Below are 15108 nucleotides of genomic sequence, written 5' to 3'. Positions count from 1 at the left end.
TAGATAAGTATAGTTTCTAAAGTTATTCAAGTGTTTGCATCAGATAGCCATCATCTCATCACGATGAACTGGTCATGGTAGGTACAACTCCTTAACGCTTAGGAGTTGGAGGATAATTCTTTAAATATTATAGGTACAAATAGCCTAACAGTTGTATTCTTTCATGTTTTTAAGGTGGGCTGACTGTTTAAGGTCTTTTTAGGTTGCCGATATGGTAACCTGTATTTTGTAGGGAATATTATTTTACAATTGACATTAAGAATATACTGCCTACCTTCAGTGGTAACACCAAGGTAATAATTAGTTAACTAAAAAGCAAGAAATAAGTTAATTTTTATAAAAAAAAATAAAACCGACTCCAAAAAACATACACTAAAAAGTAGAAAAATAATCACTAATTACTTATTTATTAGGACGAATTAATATTTATGTATACCATGATTGATACTTTTGGAGTCGGTGCCAAGATTATGAAACGTGTGAAGTTTGCCTGCACCGACTCCAAAAGTATCAATCATGGTATACATAAATATTAATTCGTCCTAATAAATAAGTAATTAGTGATTATTTTTCTACTTTTTAGTGTATGTTTTTTGGAGTCGGTTTTATTTTTTTTTATAAAAATTAACTTATTTCTTGCTTTTTTTACTAGCTAGGAACACAACTTTACGGTCTCTCGAGGACTATGGACTTTGTCACACACGTCACCCAAGTCTGTGTTGACAAAACTAAAGCTTGAATACATGATACGAGACAATAATAAAAAACAATATATGGAAAAATCCATGATCCCTGCAGTTCGATACTAAATGGGACGGCAGAATGCAATCTAATCAACGTAGTGGAAGAATTGCAAACTTTTCCTCGATTTCAATCTATTTACTTACGAGACTAGAATGATTGGACGCTAGACATCAAATAGGATGAGCAGAATATTCCACAGTAAACAGTAGGTACATTTCCAAGTATTATTTTATCAACGTTCGACCAATAGCAATCTCCGGTTTTGCTACTCCCACATTTGATACATAAATCATCGACCAAAGTTCACTGTTTGGTAATAAACAACAAAATCTAATCAATTATGTATGAGATAAGTAACATTAAAGCAATCACTTTGTATTATGGACTCGACCACGGTAACTCTACGTAGTCTACGTAGGGCCAAAAATTAATAGAATCGATTAAATAGGTAATTAATTGTACAAAACTGTAGACTTTACAAAAAATATACTAATAAAATGATTGACTGTGTAGCTATTACCTACCTAAATGCATAGTTTATTTCCAGTAAATAATAGACACTATAACAAAGTTTATAGGAATGGATTTTTGTTACTTTTTCATAAAACATCTATTTAATAGAAGCTAGGTATGTATTAGTTTTTGAATTTTAAACTAAAGTAGTCATGGACGCCGGTAATATAAATATACGAAGGATTAAAGAAAGTAAATGAGGTTATGAGTAATGCTCTCGCCAATCATAGTGTTACGTATTTACTGTCAACATGCTTGCATCTAATTAGGGTCTTATATCTTGTTTATTACGTACAAAATAATAAGTCGCAGAAAACCACATGTAAACAAAACACATGAAATCGTCGATATCTTGACAAACGACCTATGAAGTGATAACCTCTACTTGCTGTAAACGAATGATCAATGATTCTCTCTAAAATGATTGAAGCACTCGATTACTGAAATTGGAATCGGAGACATCTTTTCTCAAAATCAATAAGTAAGTAACGGCTTCATAGAAGACATATGAATACAAGTTCAAGGGCAGTCAACTATTTATTCGCAATTTAGTGTAATATAATAATTATGAGGTAGATAAGTATTATCCCATCAAAAACAATACTTGTCAAAAAAACCAAGTCTCGCAACTCAGTTGTTCTACGGTAAAAAGTTGTGAGATCCATGTAATACCAAGTCCAGGCCAGGAAATCTGGCCTTGACTTGGTATTACACTAAATACTTGGCCATCGCACTAAATAATTTAATTTACACGTGTTTTATGTAAAACGTCAAGTCAATATATTTATTTATGTAAAACGTTAAAGATTTCCTGGCCTGGACTTGGTATTACATGGATCTCACAACTTTTTACCGTAGAACAACTGAGTTGCGAGACTTGGTTTTTTTGACAAGTATTGTTTTTGATGGGATCTCATTTCTTTTTGTATTTTGTAGACAGCAGTTATGTATCTAGAAAACTGGACCGAAATTGAAAAATTTTACTCGACTTGGCGGTTGCACTACCGTGCCCCCAAATCTCATTTCTTTTTGTATTTTGTAGACAGCAGTTATGTATCTAGAAAACTGGACCGAAATTGAAAAATTTTACTCGACTTGGCGGTTGCACTACCGTGCCCCCAAATATTTTAGTTTTTCCTTGATTCATACACCAAACACTACTTATATTCCAAATTTGAAGCTTCTAGGTCTGCTAGAAGTGCCTTAGAATTTTGATGATCGGTGAGTCAGTCAGTGAGTGACAAAATTAAGTAACTTTGACCCGTTATAATTCTTCAACTACTGGTTCAAATTGAATGAAATTTTATATATACCGTGTCTTTACAATGCCTGCATAGCTAATGAAAATTCAGCCTTCTAGTTTTATCCACAACGAAGTTACAGGCGGTCGAATATGGCCTGAATTGCTTCGAGAAAAGGATGGTACGGCCGTGCCGCTTTTTTGCTCGACTTGGTGGGGGCACTGCCGTGCCCCCAGATAGTCAAACATTTTGAAGTCACGTTTTGTAGCACTGCAACTAAAGACGACTCTACATTAATATTCACCGGTAGCTATAGTTTTTATTAATGAAATGGTTTGCCACACTTCTTTACAAAACGCTAGGCACATACGATTAGTTAGACCACATTGTAATTTTTTGGTGATATATATACGGCTTCCATTCAAGGATTTGCTTCCCTATTTCAACGAAATTCCAAAGTAAGATCCTGCAGCATGTTTGCATATGCACGCATGAGGGCAAGAGACAAACATTGCCAATATGGTGATATTTTTATAGAATATACTTGCATCACACTAGCTTAGAACCGTTGTGCTGATTAGAGTTGAGGGTTACATTCATCATCATTTTAGCCACACATCTATTGCTGAACATAGGCCTCCCTCAGTATTTTAGGGTAGCGCCGGATGGTTACGTGGTTACTGGTTACTTTGCCTTTTTGTGGGATGTTTGGGTTTCGCTCGCATATCTTTAGCTTTAGATTTTACTACGTTGTATCATGTAGTCGGACTATCCAAACAAATATTATGACGTTTTCTCCAAACAAACACAGTATTGACTTGCCAGTGTAAATATTTATGTTTTCGCTACGTCACTGGCACACAATCATAACAGACTCTAAACACGCAAACGTGGTAATCAATTTAAAGAAGCAAGCAATTGTATCTTTAGAATAAAATGCAGGGTTCGAGGATATATATCAAGGGATATATATCTTGATATATATCGGATATATATCCGATATATATCAAGCCGGTTTTAATGATATATATCAACTTTTAAAATTTGTTACTGTATTTGTTCTTTTTGACATAAGATTTTTATTTTTTTAGTTCATTTTGTCGTATTTCAAAGAAATTTTATGTTTTTGCTTTATTTCTCTGATTTTAAGTTTTAAAAAACATTAAAAACATGTTTATGTAACACTTATGCAATAGTATTCATGAATAATACAATAAAATAATAGTATGGCTTTCATACAAAATTGATATACATATATCATAGTTGATATATATCCGATATATATCATAATTATCCGATATTTTGATATTTATAATAAATATCGGATATTTTCGAACCCTGATAAAATGTGAGTTATTTATGCATCTGAGAAAGACGAAGACACTGAAGAAACGCCTAGGTTTAATTGCGTGCAATAGTAAGCTGCTGAGCTCAAAATACCGGATACTCAAGATCTAGTAGTAGTAGTGTATGTTTAGTTTTACAACAAATGTAATTGATTTTCCCAAAGAAGTAATAAGATATCTTGGTTACAGTTGCAGTGGAGCCGAGGCATGGTAACCGTGGTCGATCGCAGACGAGTTTTTGCATATTTAATGAAGATCATAAGTAAGTACATAATGTAAAGTTGCAGCCTATTGGCAATAATTACTCCAAGTTTGAACGATATAATTCTTAGATGGTTTAAACTTGGAGTGCAAGACTGTTTGTATTCTCCAATCGATGAAGCACATAATGTTGTACACTCGTGCCCAAACAACTGCACGCAGGATGATTTGATGAACGCTACTGACCACGCCACTCTTGAAGCAAAATTTTGGGCTGACACTGTGTAGGTTTTATGTCGACACGACAAGAAGAAGACTGGGAGGTGAGATCTTAGATGAAGAATCTTCATAGATTATGCCATGGCCACCGCAACGTGTGATATTTACGTAATCGATTGTGACGTCCACCAGTAAGTTGGACTATAAATGGTAAGTTACTGGTTGCAGATGGATAAGAAGAAAAGCCGTGGGTGGATAGATTAGGAGAGTCTAAATCCAGAAATGGAATGACGTGGACTTGATAATGTGTCATTGGGTGTATCTTTACCTACATTGAGAGGGAGATTGCGAAATTATTAAGAATAGCGGCCGCCCGCGACTTCGTACGCGTGGACCTTGTTTTACCCCCGTTAGATATCATGTTGATAGATGGCGTTTCACGGCATGAATATTTACGAACGTCAAATACAGTAGTTTGTCCAGCGCTGTAGATTTTAAATTTTTAACCAATGACGATAGATGGCGCTTTTTAGACAAGTCTTATTTATTTAATGAAATTTATTTGTCAGATATCGTCATAAATTATAGCCTATAATATGTTAAACAATAATACTGTAAAGTTTCAACAAAATCCGTTCTGTAGTTTTTGCGTAAAAGAGTAACAAACGTCCAGACATCATGACATCCAGACTTTCGCCTTTATAATATTAGTACTATTAGTAGGATTCAACAGGAGTTGTGTCCCGTAAGAAGATTGCAGTGCAGTTCCGATGCGTCGTAGACGTGACGTTGTGTGTCGGCCGCGCCCGCGATTATGATTGATAGTGCCATTCAGTGCGCCGACGCCGCGACGCAGTCAGCCTGACGCAGGGTTGCCAGAGACATAAACTGAATTTGACAAAAATAATTTTAAGATGACCTAGTCAAACAGTTATGAGAGCAAAGCTGTAAATAATGAATATTTCAGATTTTTAATACGCATTTGCTCTACTTCTTTATATTTAATCGTAGTATTTATCTCACTTTTGTCATTTTCTTAAATACGAATGGGTACATTTAAATTAGGTACCTACGTAAATAATTAGCAATAAGAAATTGCCAGCTGTGCAATTGTAGATTTATACAAAAACAGTAATGAACATAGACTGACTGATGAATTGAATACTGCAATATTGATGTTACTCGTATCTTAACGACGCGATGTAGCTAAATCATTCTTTCTGTCAACTTAGTAAGATGCCCAAGAATAAATAAGTAATGATAAGTTATCTTCCAATGATTTTATTGAACTAACCATCCATATACATAAGTATTTTCATTTTTGAAAGCTACTCGAAAACTACACGAATCCAGCTTTGCTTTTGTCGATAGGTACTTCGTACTAGCGGCCGCCCGCGACTTCGTACGCATGGATCCCGTTTTACCCCCTTAGGATGCTACATCATAACATCTACCTGCATCCTGCCCGATCCGTCCAGTGGTTTGGGCTGTGCCTTGATAGATCACTGTCAGTCAGTCACCTTGGAGTTATATTATGTAGATTTAGATTGCAATCTAGCTGTATACCACAACAACTCACGATCCTTACCATAAAATGTGTGGATGTTTGCTCGTTTGTTTTATCTGACGACGAACAACCCTACGTAGTCCTGTTACGTGGTCTTTCGAATTGCAGGCGATTGTGTATTTTATTACCATTGAATACGTTACAAAGTCGCTTGGACATAAGTAAAGTTTGCACAGGAAGTAGCTATTCAGCGTCGTCATATAGGTCTAACTCTTTAGGCCGCTGCGTCGCAACCACACCCTCCGCCATGATCAGTTCACAATGGACAAACAAGCAATTTGGAGTCGCTTTCGAAGAGTCAATGATCCTAGCAGTACGCACAATCTGAAGTCTGGGACCTCTAGATAATGATGTAGACATGATGCAAGATCAAGACAGCATTACGACGACATCCTACTAATATTATAAATGCGAAAGTTTGTGTGGATGTCTGGATGTTTGTTACTCTTTCACGCAAAAACTACTGAACGGATTTTGATGAAACTTTACAGTATTATTCTTTATAACCGTGAATAACATATAGGCTACAGTTTATGACGATCTGTGACAAACTAAATTTCACGCGGGTGAAGCCGTGGGAAAAAGCTAGTCTTATACATATAACTTAGCACTACATTCAACTAGTTTTCACCATAAATCTGTGGTTTTTATCAATGGGTTTACTCGTTTCGATTTTAATTTTCGGCGGGCGGGCGTTGTTCTATGCAAAACACAAAAAAATCTGATGGATTCCCACTATGCACATAAAATATTTAGACATTCACAGTTCGCCGCGTTCCACGGATCGTTGCGCCACCACGTTTCATGTTTCCTATTAACACAGATAATATTTTAAAATAATTCATAATTAATGGTTTTAAGACACGACGAAGTAAACAGTAGTGCAATTAGTATCATCATCGATATTTCACACCAGCTGGTTTTTAGCAACGTGCACCGTGCGATCTAAACTTTTTGTCGACACCTCTGTGATATCCATAATAGGTAATGAATGCAGTAAAGGAAAAACATATTGTGTTAGAATCTTTGTTATTGCCACATTTTAGCCAAATAACTGTTATGAATAAGAAAAGATAACGAATTTATTGCTATGTATGATAAGGGTTATTGTCAAGTTTAATATTATCTTGCACGATAAAGTGGGCATAGATGCTCGACTGCTCGTATTACCTACTTTACATATTTGATGTGAATGACACGAAAAAAAAAGAGTACGCGTGCGCTTATAAATAATTTAATATAAGTATTGTAGGTGTTAAACATTTTAGGTCTAGTAGGCACATGAATCCTACTAATATTATAAATGCGAAAGTTTGGATGTCTGGATGTTTGTTACTCTTCCTCGCAAAAACTACAGAACGGATTTTGATGAAACTTTACAGTATTATTGTTTATAGCCCAGAATAACATATTATAGGCTATAATTTATGACGATATGTGAATGTGACAAACTAAATTTCACGCGGGTGAAGCCGCGGGCAAAAGCTAGTTTAAAATAAATATTGTGGGTGTTAAAATTTTTAGGTAGGTACCTATATGAATTTAAAATAAACCATGTGTTCAAAGATATTATGCTACCTAAAATTATGTGTTTCGTTTAATGCCAAATTATAAGTTTTTCCATACTTACAAAATTTGAGGGTGCATTATGACTAGTTACGGTTACGAGTAGTATGATTGAGCAAATGCATAAGTATGTTGAATGCATCAATACAGTTTCTTAACCTCATTAATTTAGTAGCCAAACAATAGAAAAAGACTTCAATTTTATTGAAGTGTTGATTAAATGGGAATACTGACTACAGATTGTTATCACAGGTCAACTTTAGTAGGCACTTTACTGGATTATTTCTTATCAAAAATATTTCATGAAACGCAATTACTTAATGTGATAATTCAACACATACCAGTTTTTACTGAAATCAGGGTAATTAATAAGTATATTTAGGAATACAGGGAAATTAGTTTTTCCTTGAATTATCGCTTTATAAACTTGATAAGTGACGTTTCGTCACAAAGTAAATAATTTACTTTGGATACGGGTTCAAAAATGAATAATGTAACTAATTAAGATTTAAATGTGGTTTAAGGTTACAATTTGGGAAATTTGGTCGTGTCATTACAATTTTGGGCAATTTCGGCAATTATGATGGCATTATGGATCAATCTGGAACAAATTACGAAAGCGAATACTAAATACATGCGATTATTACTGAAATAACCAAACCTTTTGGATAGTAAATAAATATATTATTCAATAATGACAAAACAATGATCGAAAAATTGCTTCAGATAGATTGATACGAACGTGCTACCGAGCAACATTGCTAAAATTGTCCACGTAAGAGCAGTTCAAGTTAAGATTTCGCTTTTCGAACTAAATCTATTATATAAAAGAAAGTCGTGTTAGTTACTCCACTTATAACTCAAGAACGGCTGAACTGATTTAGCTGAAAATTGTCAGGGAGGTAGTTTAGAGCCAGGAGAAGGACATAGGATACTTTTTATCCCGTTATTTATTGCCATTAAGGCGGAACAAAGTTCGCCGGGTCAGCTAGTAATATATAAATTTTCTTCTGTAAAAGCTAATTTTTGAAGTAATAGCATTTTCTTGGATAGCTTGCTTTTTTAATTTGAAGATAATAATTATTGCGGCGTATGTTTATAGTGGTATCGTTATTCACGACTTTCATTGAAACATAAATTACAAGAGCATTTCATGTCGAGTACATAATGAATCGCATTAACGGCTTATGACAGATAAATTGTTATCGTAGTTAATTAGATTTTCTGTAAAGGAAAACTTTGCCACGTGCTAGAGCTAGCTTATAATATGTATGCTTAACTTATTGTACCTCTATTAAATAAATTATCATTCCTAAAGGGTAAATAAAGAACATGTAAATCTGCCTAGACAGAGAATTAGTTCTTTCACTGTCCGAGTTTTTGTCCATAAAGGGACTATTATTTTGATCTTACTGGTCTAATTCAGGGCTTATTAAGGTATTGGTGAAAACCGCTATAGACAAATCACTCCATTGAGTATCTATCTAAAATCGAAAGGGCATATTATACCTAGTGGAAAATAACTTACACGCGCCCTTCAATTTTAGTCCACTTTGCCCTTAAGTGAAGTATAGTCATCATCATGAAAGGGGACGTGAATGAACTAGTGTAAACTCGTAACAGCTAAAGGGAATCCTTACAAACAACGATGCCGTATGCGTTGTGCAGCACGTCAGATATTTTTGTAGCAAAACAGACAGTATTACAACGGAATAAGATGCCACTGACTATAGCTTCACATACCCTTCTCGTAACATTGACATTGGCTTGGCGTGCAACGAGACCGCTTATCGGGCCGAGTTCACGAATTATGACCGATTGGTATGACCGATTTGCAAAGCAAAGTAGTTTGTCCATGTATTTCAGAGGTTTGAATTTGTTTTCCAAAATAGTAAAAGCGTTTTGGTAGAGCGATAACCAGTGAAATTAATAACCGTTTGTTCGCGACGTATTTTAACTTCAAAACTACGGTTTGAATATTTTATGCTATATTGTTCAGGTTTAGATAGGTGGTTGCATTTGGTTGCAATATATTGTGCGGATTTTCGAATTAAGAACAATGTTTTCGTCTAATTTTACATATGAAAGGACATCATCCATTTTGGTCCAAAATCAAAAGTGCCGGCTTAAAAATAAAAGTGCTGTATTCTGATAGAATACGTCCGCCTTAGCATTTATTACTATGGCACCAAAGCTGTAGCACCACTGTGCATCGTGGTATTTGAGTTCTAAAAATATATGAAACGACTGACTTTGATCTCAAATACTACGACGCACAGATTGGTGCTACAGCTTTGGTGTCATAGTAACAAATGCTAAGGCGGACGTATTCTGTCAGAATACAGCACTTTTTTTTATTGGCCGACATTTTTGATTTTGAACAAAAAATGTATGAATCGTCGATGAATTTTAGATCTCAAATACTCGACGCACAGTGGTGCTACAGCTTTGGTGTCATAGTAATAAATGCTAAGGCGGACGTATTCTGTCAGAATACAGCACTTTTTTTTTATTGGCCGACATTTTTGATTTTGAACAAAAAATGTATGAATCGTCGATGAATTTTAGATCTCAAATACTCGACGCACAGTGGTGCTACAGCTTTGGTGCCATAGTAACAAATGTTAAGGCGGACGTATTCTGTCAGAATACAGCACTTTTTTTTTTTATTGGCCGACACTTTTGATTTGAACAAAAAATGTACGAATAGTCGATGACTTTAAGATCTCAAATACTCGACGCACAGTGGAGCTACGGCTTTAGTGCCATAGTAACAAATGCTAAGGCAGACGTATTCTGTCAGAATACAGCACTTTTTTTTTGTTGGCCGGCACTTTTGATTTTGGACCAAAAATATATGAAACGTGGATGATGTCCTTTATACAACTCCTGAGTAAGGTTACTAATACCTTCTCTCGGAGTTATCTCATAGAGATAATTCCTTTCAATCGTGCCCTTTCACACTGTTGTGACGATTTGGTGTGGTGTACAACATAGAATGCTACCTATTTAAGAGTATTTGTATTCGGTATTTTGGTGTCTATTTTTAACGCACTTTTTTTTTATCCACAACGAGGAAGCTCTTGGCCTGTATCTCACCTGATCGTAAGTGACGATCAGGCCGAAGGTGAAAGCGAGCTTCACCCGGAATCCTCAACCACGGAGGAACTGGCTATCTTACCTCTAACTGCCGGAACACAACAATGCTGTTAACATTTTTGTTATGGCGACAGACTTAGGTAAGATGGTGGTAGCTAGCCAGGCGGACTTAGAACAAGCCCTACCACCAACCAAACCGAACAGAAAAATCTGCCCCCACTGGGAATCGAACCCGGGACCTCTGCGTCTGAAGCAGGTGGTCTTACCACTAGACCACAGAGGCGGTTAATAATTTAGGAACGGAGCCAAAAAGTTTTCAACTATTTTAAACAAAAAAAAATGTTTTTCATTCCTTTTAAAGCTTATCCTGTTTATCCATGTTTTAAACAAATTATTAAAAATAAATAAGGTAAGAAAGGCCCAGAACAGACGGTGAAACGCAACTGCAACTGCTACCTAGTTACTTTTGAGTGGCATCTAAGTTTCTGCCATAGCGTCCGTTGAGAGACGCGACCAGTCTGAAACTTTCAGTTTCATTCATCAGAATCATCAGAAAGTTGCAGTTTCGTTGTAGTTGCATTTCACCGTCTGTTCTGGGCCTAAGTAAACATAAACAAACATACTCACAGTAGAGTGTCTCCAGAAGTGTATGAGAGCGTGAATGTCTGTCGACGGTGCCAGGAGCAGGTAATCCCGCCACTCGTCATAGCTGATGTTGAGACTCCCATCCTGGTCCATCCTGCGGACAAGGTGACTCTTAGGACCCGCTGGCACCACACGGCCAATGCAAGCATCAAACGAAACTCGATGGCGTTGCAGTTTGGTAGCAGTTCGAGCCGATGTCATGAGATGTGTGACGAGGGCAGAAGCGTTCAGCTTGTCACTCTTCAACTGTTTTCAAATCGACGCGAAGCTACGATTGAGCGCCATTTTGAGAAAGGCACTCAGCAGAAAAGGAGGAAGTATTTTTACTTTTTAAATTCTTTAATAGCAAGCAAAGGTCATAAACCATGCTGCCTATGTCTTCTACGCAACGGGTCTGTCAAAATATTAACAACAGAGAGAAAATTAGCCCACGCCAATATTAGATGACCCCAATAGCGAAAAGGATAAAAACTTTTTAAAAATCACACGTAAGCTAATTTTGAAAATCTGATCACGTCAGTAATTTTGGTCGCCGAATTTTCCGAATGTATAAATTGATGTGGCAGAAAGATTAACTACTCAAGAGTAGCACACAGATTTTACCCTCGTACCTCTATTTTACCACGCTTCGTTCCAAAACAAAGCACCAGTCGCACAATGCATTCTAATTTAATAGAATATTATATCTCAACAGATATTTAAGCTTACGTAGGTAAGTTAAAATTCAAAACTTACCAAAAATCCTTTCCTCTTCACTCAACTTTCCTAAAAATTATATATTTATACAGAATATTGCTTCAGATTACAGCCAATTATATTACCATTATTTATTGGATTTCGATGAAGGATATTTTAACCGTCTATCGTTCGTTTGGCGCTTGCTTAGCACTTGACCAACTATGAAGTCTTTAAACCAAATTCAGCAACTTCATCTGACTATAAGTTGTGGCCGTAAATGTAGCAAGAGCCTCTAATAAACTTCTAAATGGCGGAGGCCTGGCTGCATATCTAAACGTTGAGCCACTAGAAACTTCAAGTCAGAAGGCAGACGAAGCAATTCTGTTTACCAATTTTCGGCAATTGATTATTATTTCAATAAGTTAAGAGCCATTTCACAAAAAAGTTCCGCGCGAATTTAGGTACAAACTGTCAACGCAACGTAAAAAGAGTAAAAAGAACGCCGAAATGGACAAAAAAATCTTGAGCCGTGACCGTATTAAGACTTGATATAAGTTATTAATATTAAGGTAGAATAAGGTATTAAAACTTGATAAATTAATTTAAAATTTTAATAGAGTTTATGTAATCTTTCAAAAATTTTTATATTTCGATTAATAATAATGAAACGCGAATAGGTATAATATGTAAAATATATATTAAGTACAAAATAAAGACAGTCACATAGTGAAAAAATAATGCCCTCTTACAGCTCTATCATCGGACCCTGGATATCATTTAGGGACGAAGTATTCGTCAAGGCGAATCACACAAGCCCAAACTCCATGGGATTCTATTGTTTTGTTACGGAGTTGCAATGGATGTGGTCATTGCAACTCCTCCAGATCCATTATCAGACAGAGCTAAGAAATAAATAAATAAAATTAAATAATAATAATTATTATTAAACAAATAACTAAAATATTTCATCTAACTATCTTACTTCTTACTAGTCTTACTAATATTATAAATACGAAAGTTTGAATGGATGTCTGGATGTTTGTACTTTTATTGCAGTTATTGCTGTGTTTTTAAACCAAAAACCACGATCAAAATGTGACGTTAATCTTCAAATTTGCCAAATTATTTTTAAATTTTACTCAATAATGGTAGTGAAATTCAAGAATCCATTTCATTAATGGACAACAAGAATATATGTCCGATGATTACTATATATTTTTAAGCTTATTATATGAGCATAAATAATAGATACAGGACTTTGAAATTGAGTCTGCGGCAATTTTTCCGTAAAATGGTTGTGGGAGATGAGGCACTGAGAATTAAGCAAAAGAGTTTTAGTAAATCCGTTTCATTAATGGTCAACACTAAGGATTGACCTATCTTTCGCAGTTATTCAATAATATCTGGGTGTTGCTTAAGATAGTAATTCATGCTTCCAAAATCTTAGAAATTCGCACGAAAATGTAAAATGGCTCTTAAGTGTTGTCTTTACATTTCGCTTAATTGGCTAAGTCTGCATGCTGTTATAAATGAATGAAAGGAGTAATAAGTTTTAATGTGGCTACGTAGTGGTTCGAATACGTCGACTCAAAGCATATCTATTGTACAGATGACAGCATGTAAGGCTAAACATTTTTATGTATAATATAGCACTTATTACAACCACATTAGACGCCACAATGATCATAATGAACCATAATCCGTATTAGATATTCATCATTGTATCACCCATCTTAAGGCAAGGACAAATGACAAGAAATATGAAGTTGCTGACTTTGATTCTTAGAGTCATTGATACACAGAGGCTAATACCAAAAGCTATGATCGTTTGTGATGTAATGATACAACGTGATACATGATCATTGATTATATACAAGCCTCATACTAATGAGAACGGTACAACATGTACCTTGTTGTTATAATACATCGTGGGGCTACAGTTTTAACGATCATCGCTCTAACTTGGCTATCTGTAAGGTTCCATTCCTGATTAAAAATGTCGAGGTATCGTCAGTACGAGCTTAATGTATCAAAAATTGACGACTTTTGCTTTGATATACATTCTCGGAATTGTAAATGTTCATTGTTTTTATCAGACACGGAACGAACTTGACATGAGCTCGAGTCACACGAGGTTATTTTTCAAAGCATTTCAAGAAAAAAAATTAGTAGGTACATCATATTTAGTTATCTTAGATCAGATTTACGTGCTTAAAATCTAAGCACGTGTGTATAAATAATTGTAGTGATTTTACGTGTAATTTTTTCATTCATGCTCGAATATTGTACAATTTTACGCCAAAATATTAACATTCCATGATTATTGAAAAATACCGCACTATGATTAAAATTCGCACGGAAACCCGCCTTATAACTCGATCTTGGTCATAAATTCGGGAAGATACCCATCATGGGTTCAGACATAGATATTTTTCTTTTGTTTTTCTGCCCACTTTACAATAATAATATTATTGAAAGCCTCAAAGAAAAGATTCAGACTGAATCGAATTTTCAGGCTCGTTTTTTTAACATCTACGAAAGTTTTCGATCTTTCTGACATAAATTGTATGTAGGTAAGTACCTAGCTAAAAAACTAACCCAGTGTGGTTCAAGCTCATATATAGCACAGTTGGCATTATTTAGCAGAGAAGCGACTAGATGTGCGCGCGACTCCACTTACCACCAGAATTTAGGACAACCAGCGTTTCTGAAACATTTGAGTAATACCTTACAATAGGGCATGCATTAGTTCTACAGCCTTAAATTCCCAAATAGTAATACTAAATGAGCAACATGGGATTTATAAACTGTTATTGTGGTCTTATAATCCTTAACACCATCTAGAAACAGATGTTTAGTATGGTAAGAAAAATTAGCATTTCTTATCACACTAAACAGACGTTTCAAGATGGAGAGTAATTCATGCATTTATAATGTTTATTATATTCACTTTCGTTTTTATGAAGATGAATGATGAATTATTTATCAATTTGGCTAATTATGAAGGACCCCCAACCCAATTAACATTGAGTTCTAAGTTCTATTAATATATAAAGTAATACTGGTAATACCTTAATGTTAGAGCCTTCGCTTTAGAAGCATTTATGTTCTGCTTTATACTACATATTAACGCACTTATTAATGTCAATGATTAAGATAATGCCTTTGTAAGGATAAAAGCATACATTGATTTGATATATTAGGATTTTAGGAACTACGAGTCCAGTCATGTATATTATTTGTTATTTTGCCATGTCTATTTTCATAATGAAAACTTACTAGCATGTTG

General features: G+C 35.2%; 1 protein-coding gene across 1 annotated transcript in view; it reads right to left on the bottom strand.

Moving 5' to 3' along the window:
* SCaMC (Short Calcium-binding Mitochondrial Carrier) overlaps positions 1-15108 on the bottom strand; it is a 51027-nt gene that overhangs the window by 27694 nt on the left and 8225 nt on the right. Inside the window, exon 4 of the mRNA XM_028313717.1 lies at positions 11124-11235. Within this exon, the coding sequence (XP_028169518.1) occupies positions 11124-11235 (112 nt within the window). The remainder of the gene's footprint in view (positions 1-11123; positions 11236-15108) is intronic.

This window comes from Ostrinia furnacalis, unplaced genomic scaffold, assembly GCF_004193835.3.
Source record: "Ostrinia furnacalis isolate ACB-3 unplaced genomic scaffold, ASM419383v2 OfSCF4327, whole genome shotgun sequence".
Classification (NCBI taxonomy): Eukaryota; Metazoa; Arthropoda; class Insecta; order Lepidoptera; family Crambidae; genus Ostrinia; species Ostrinia furnacalis.
This window is presented reverse-complemented; position numbering and strand designations above follow the sequence as displayed.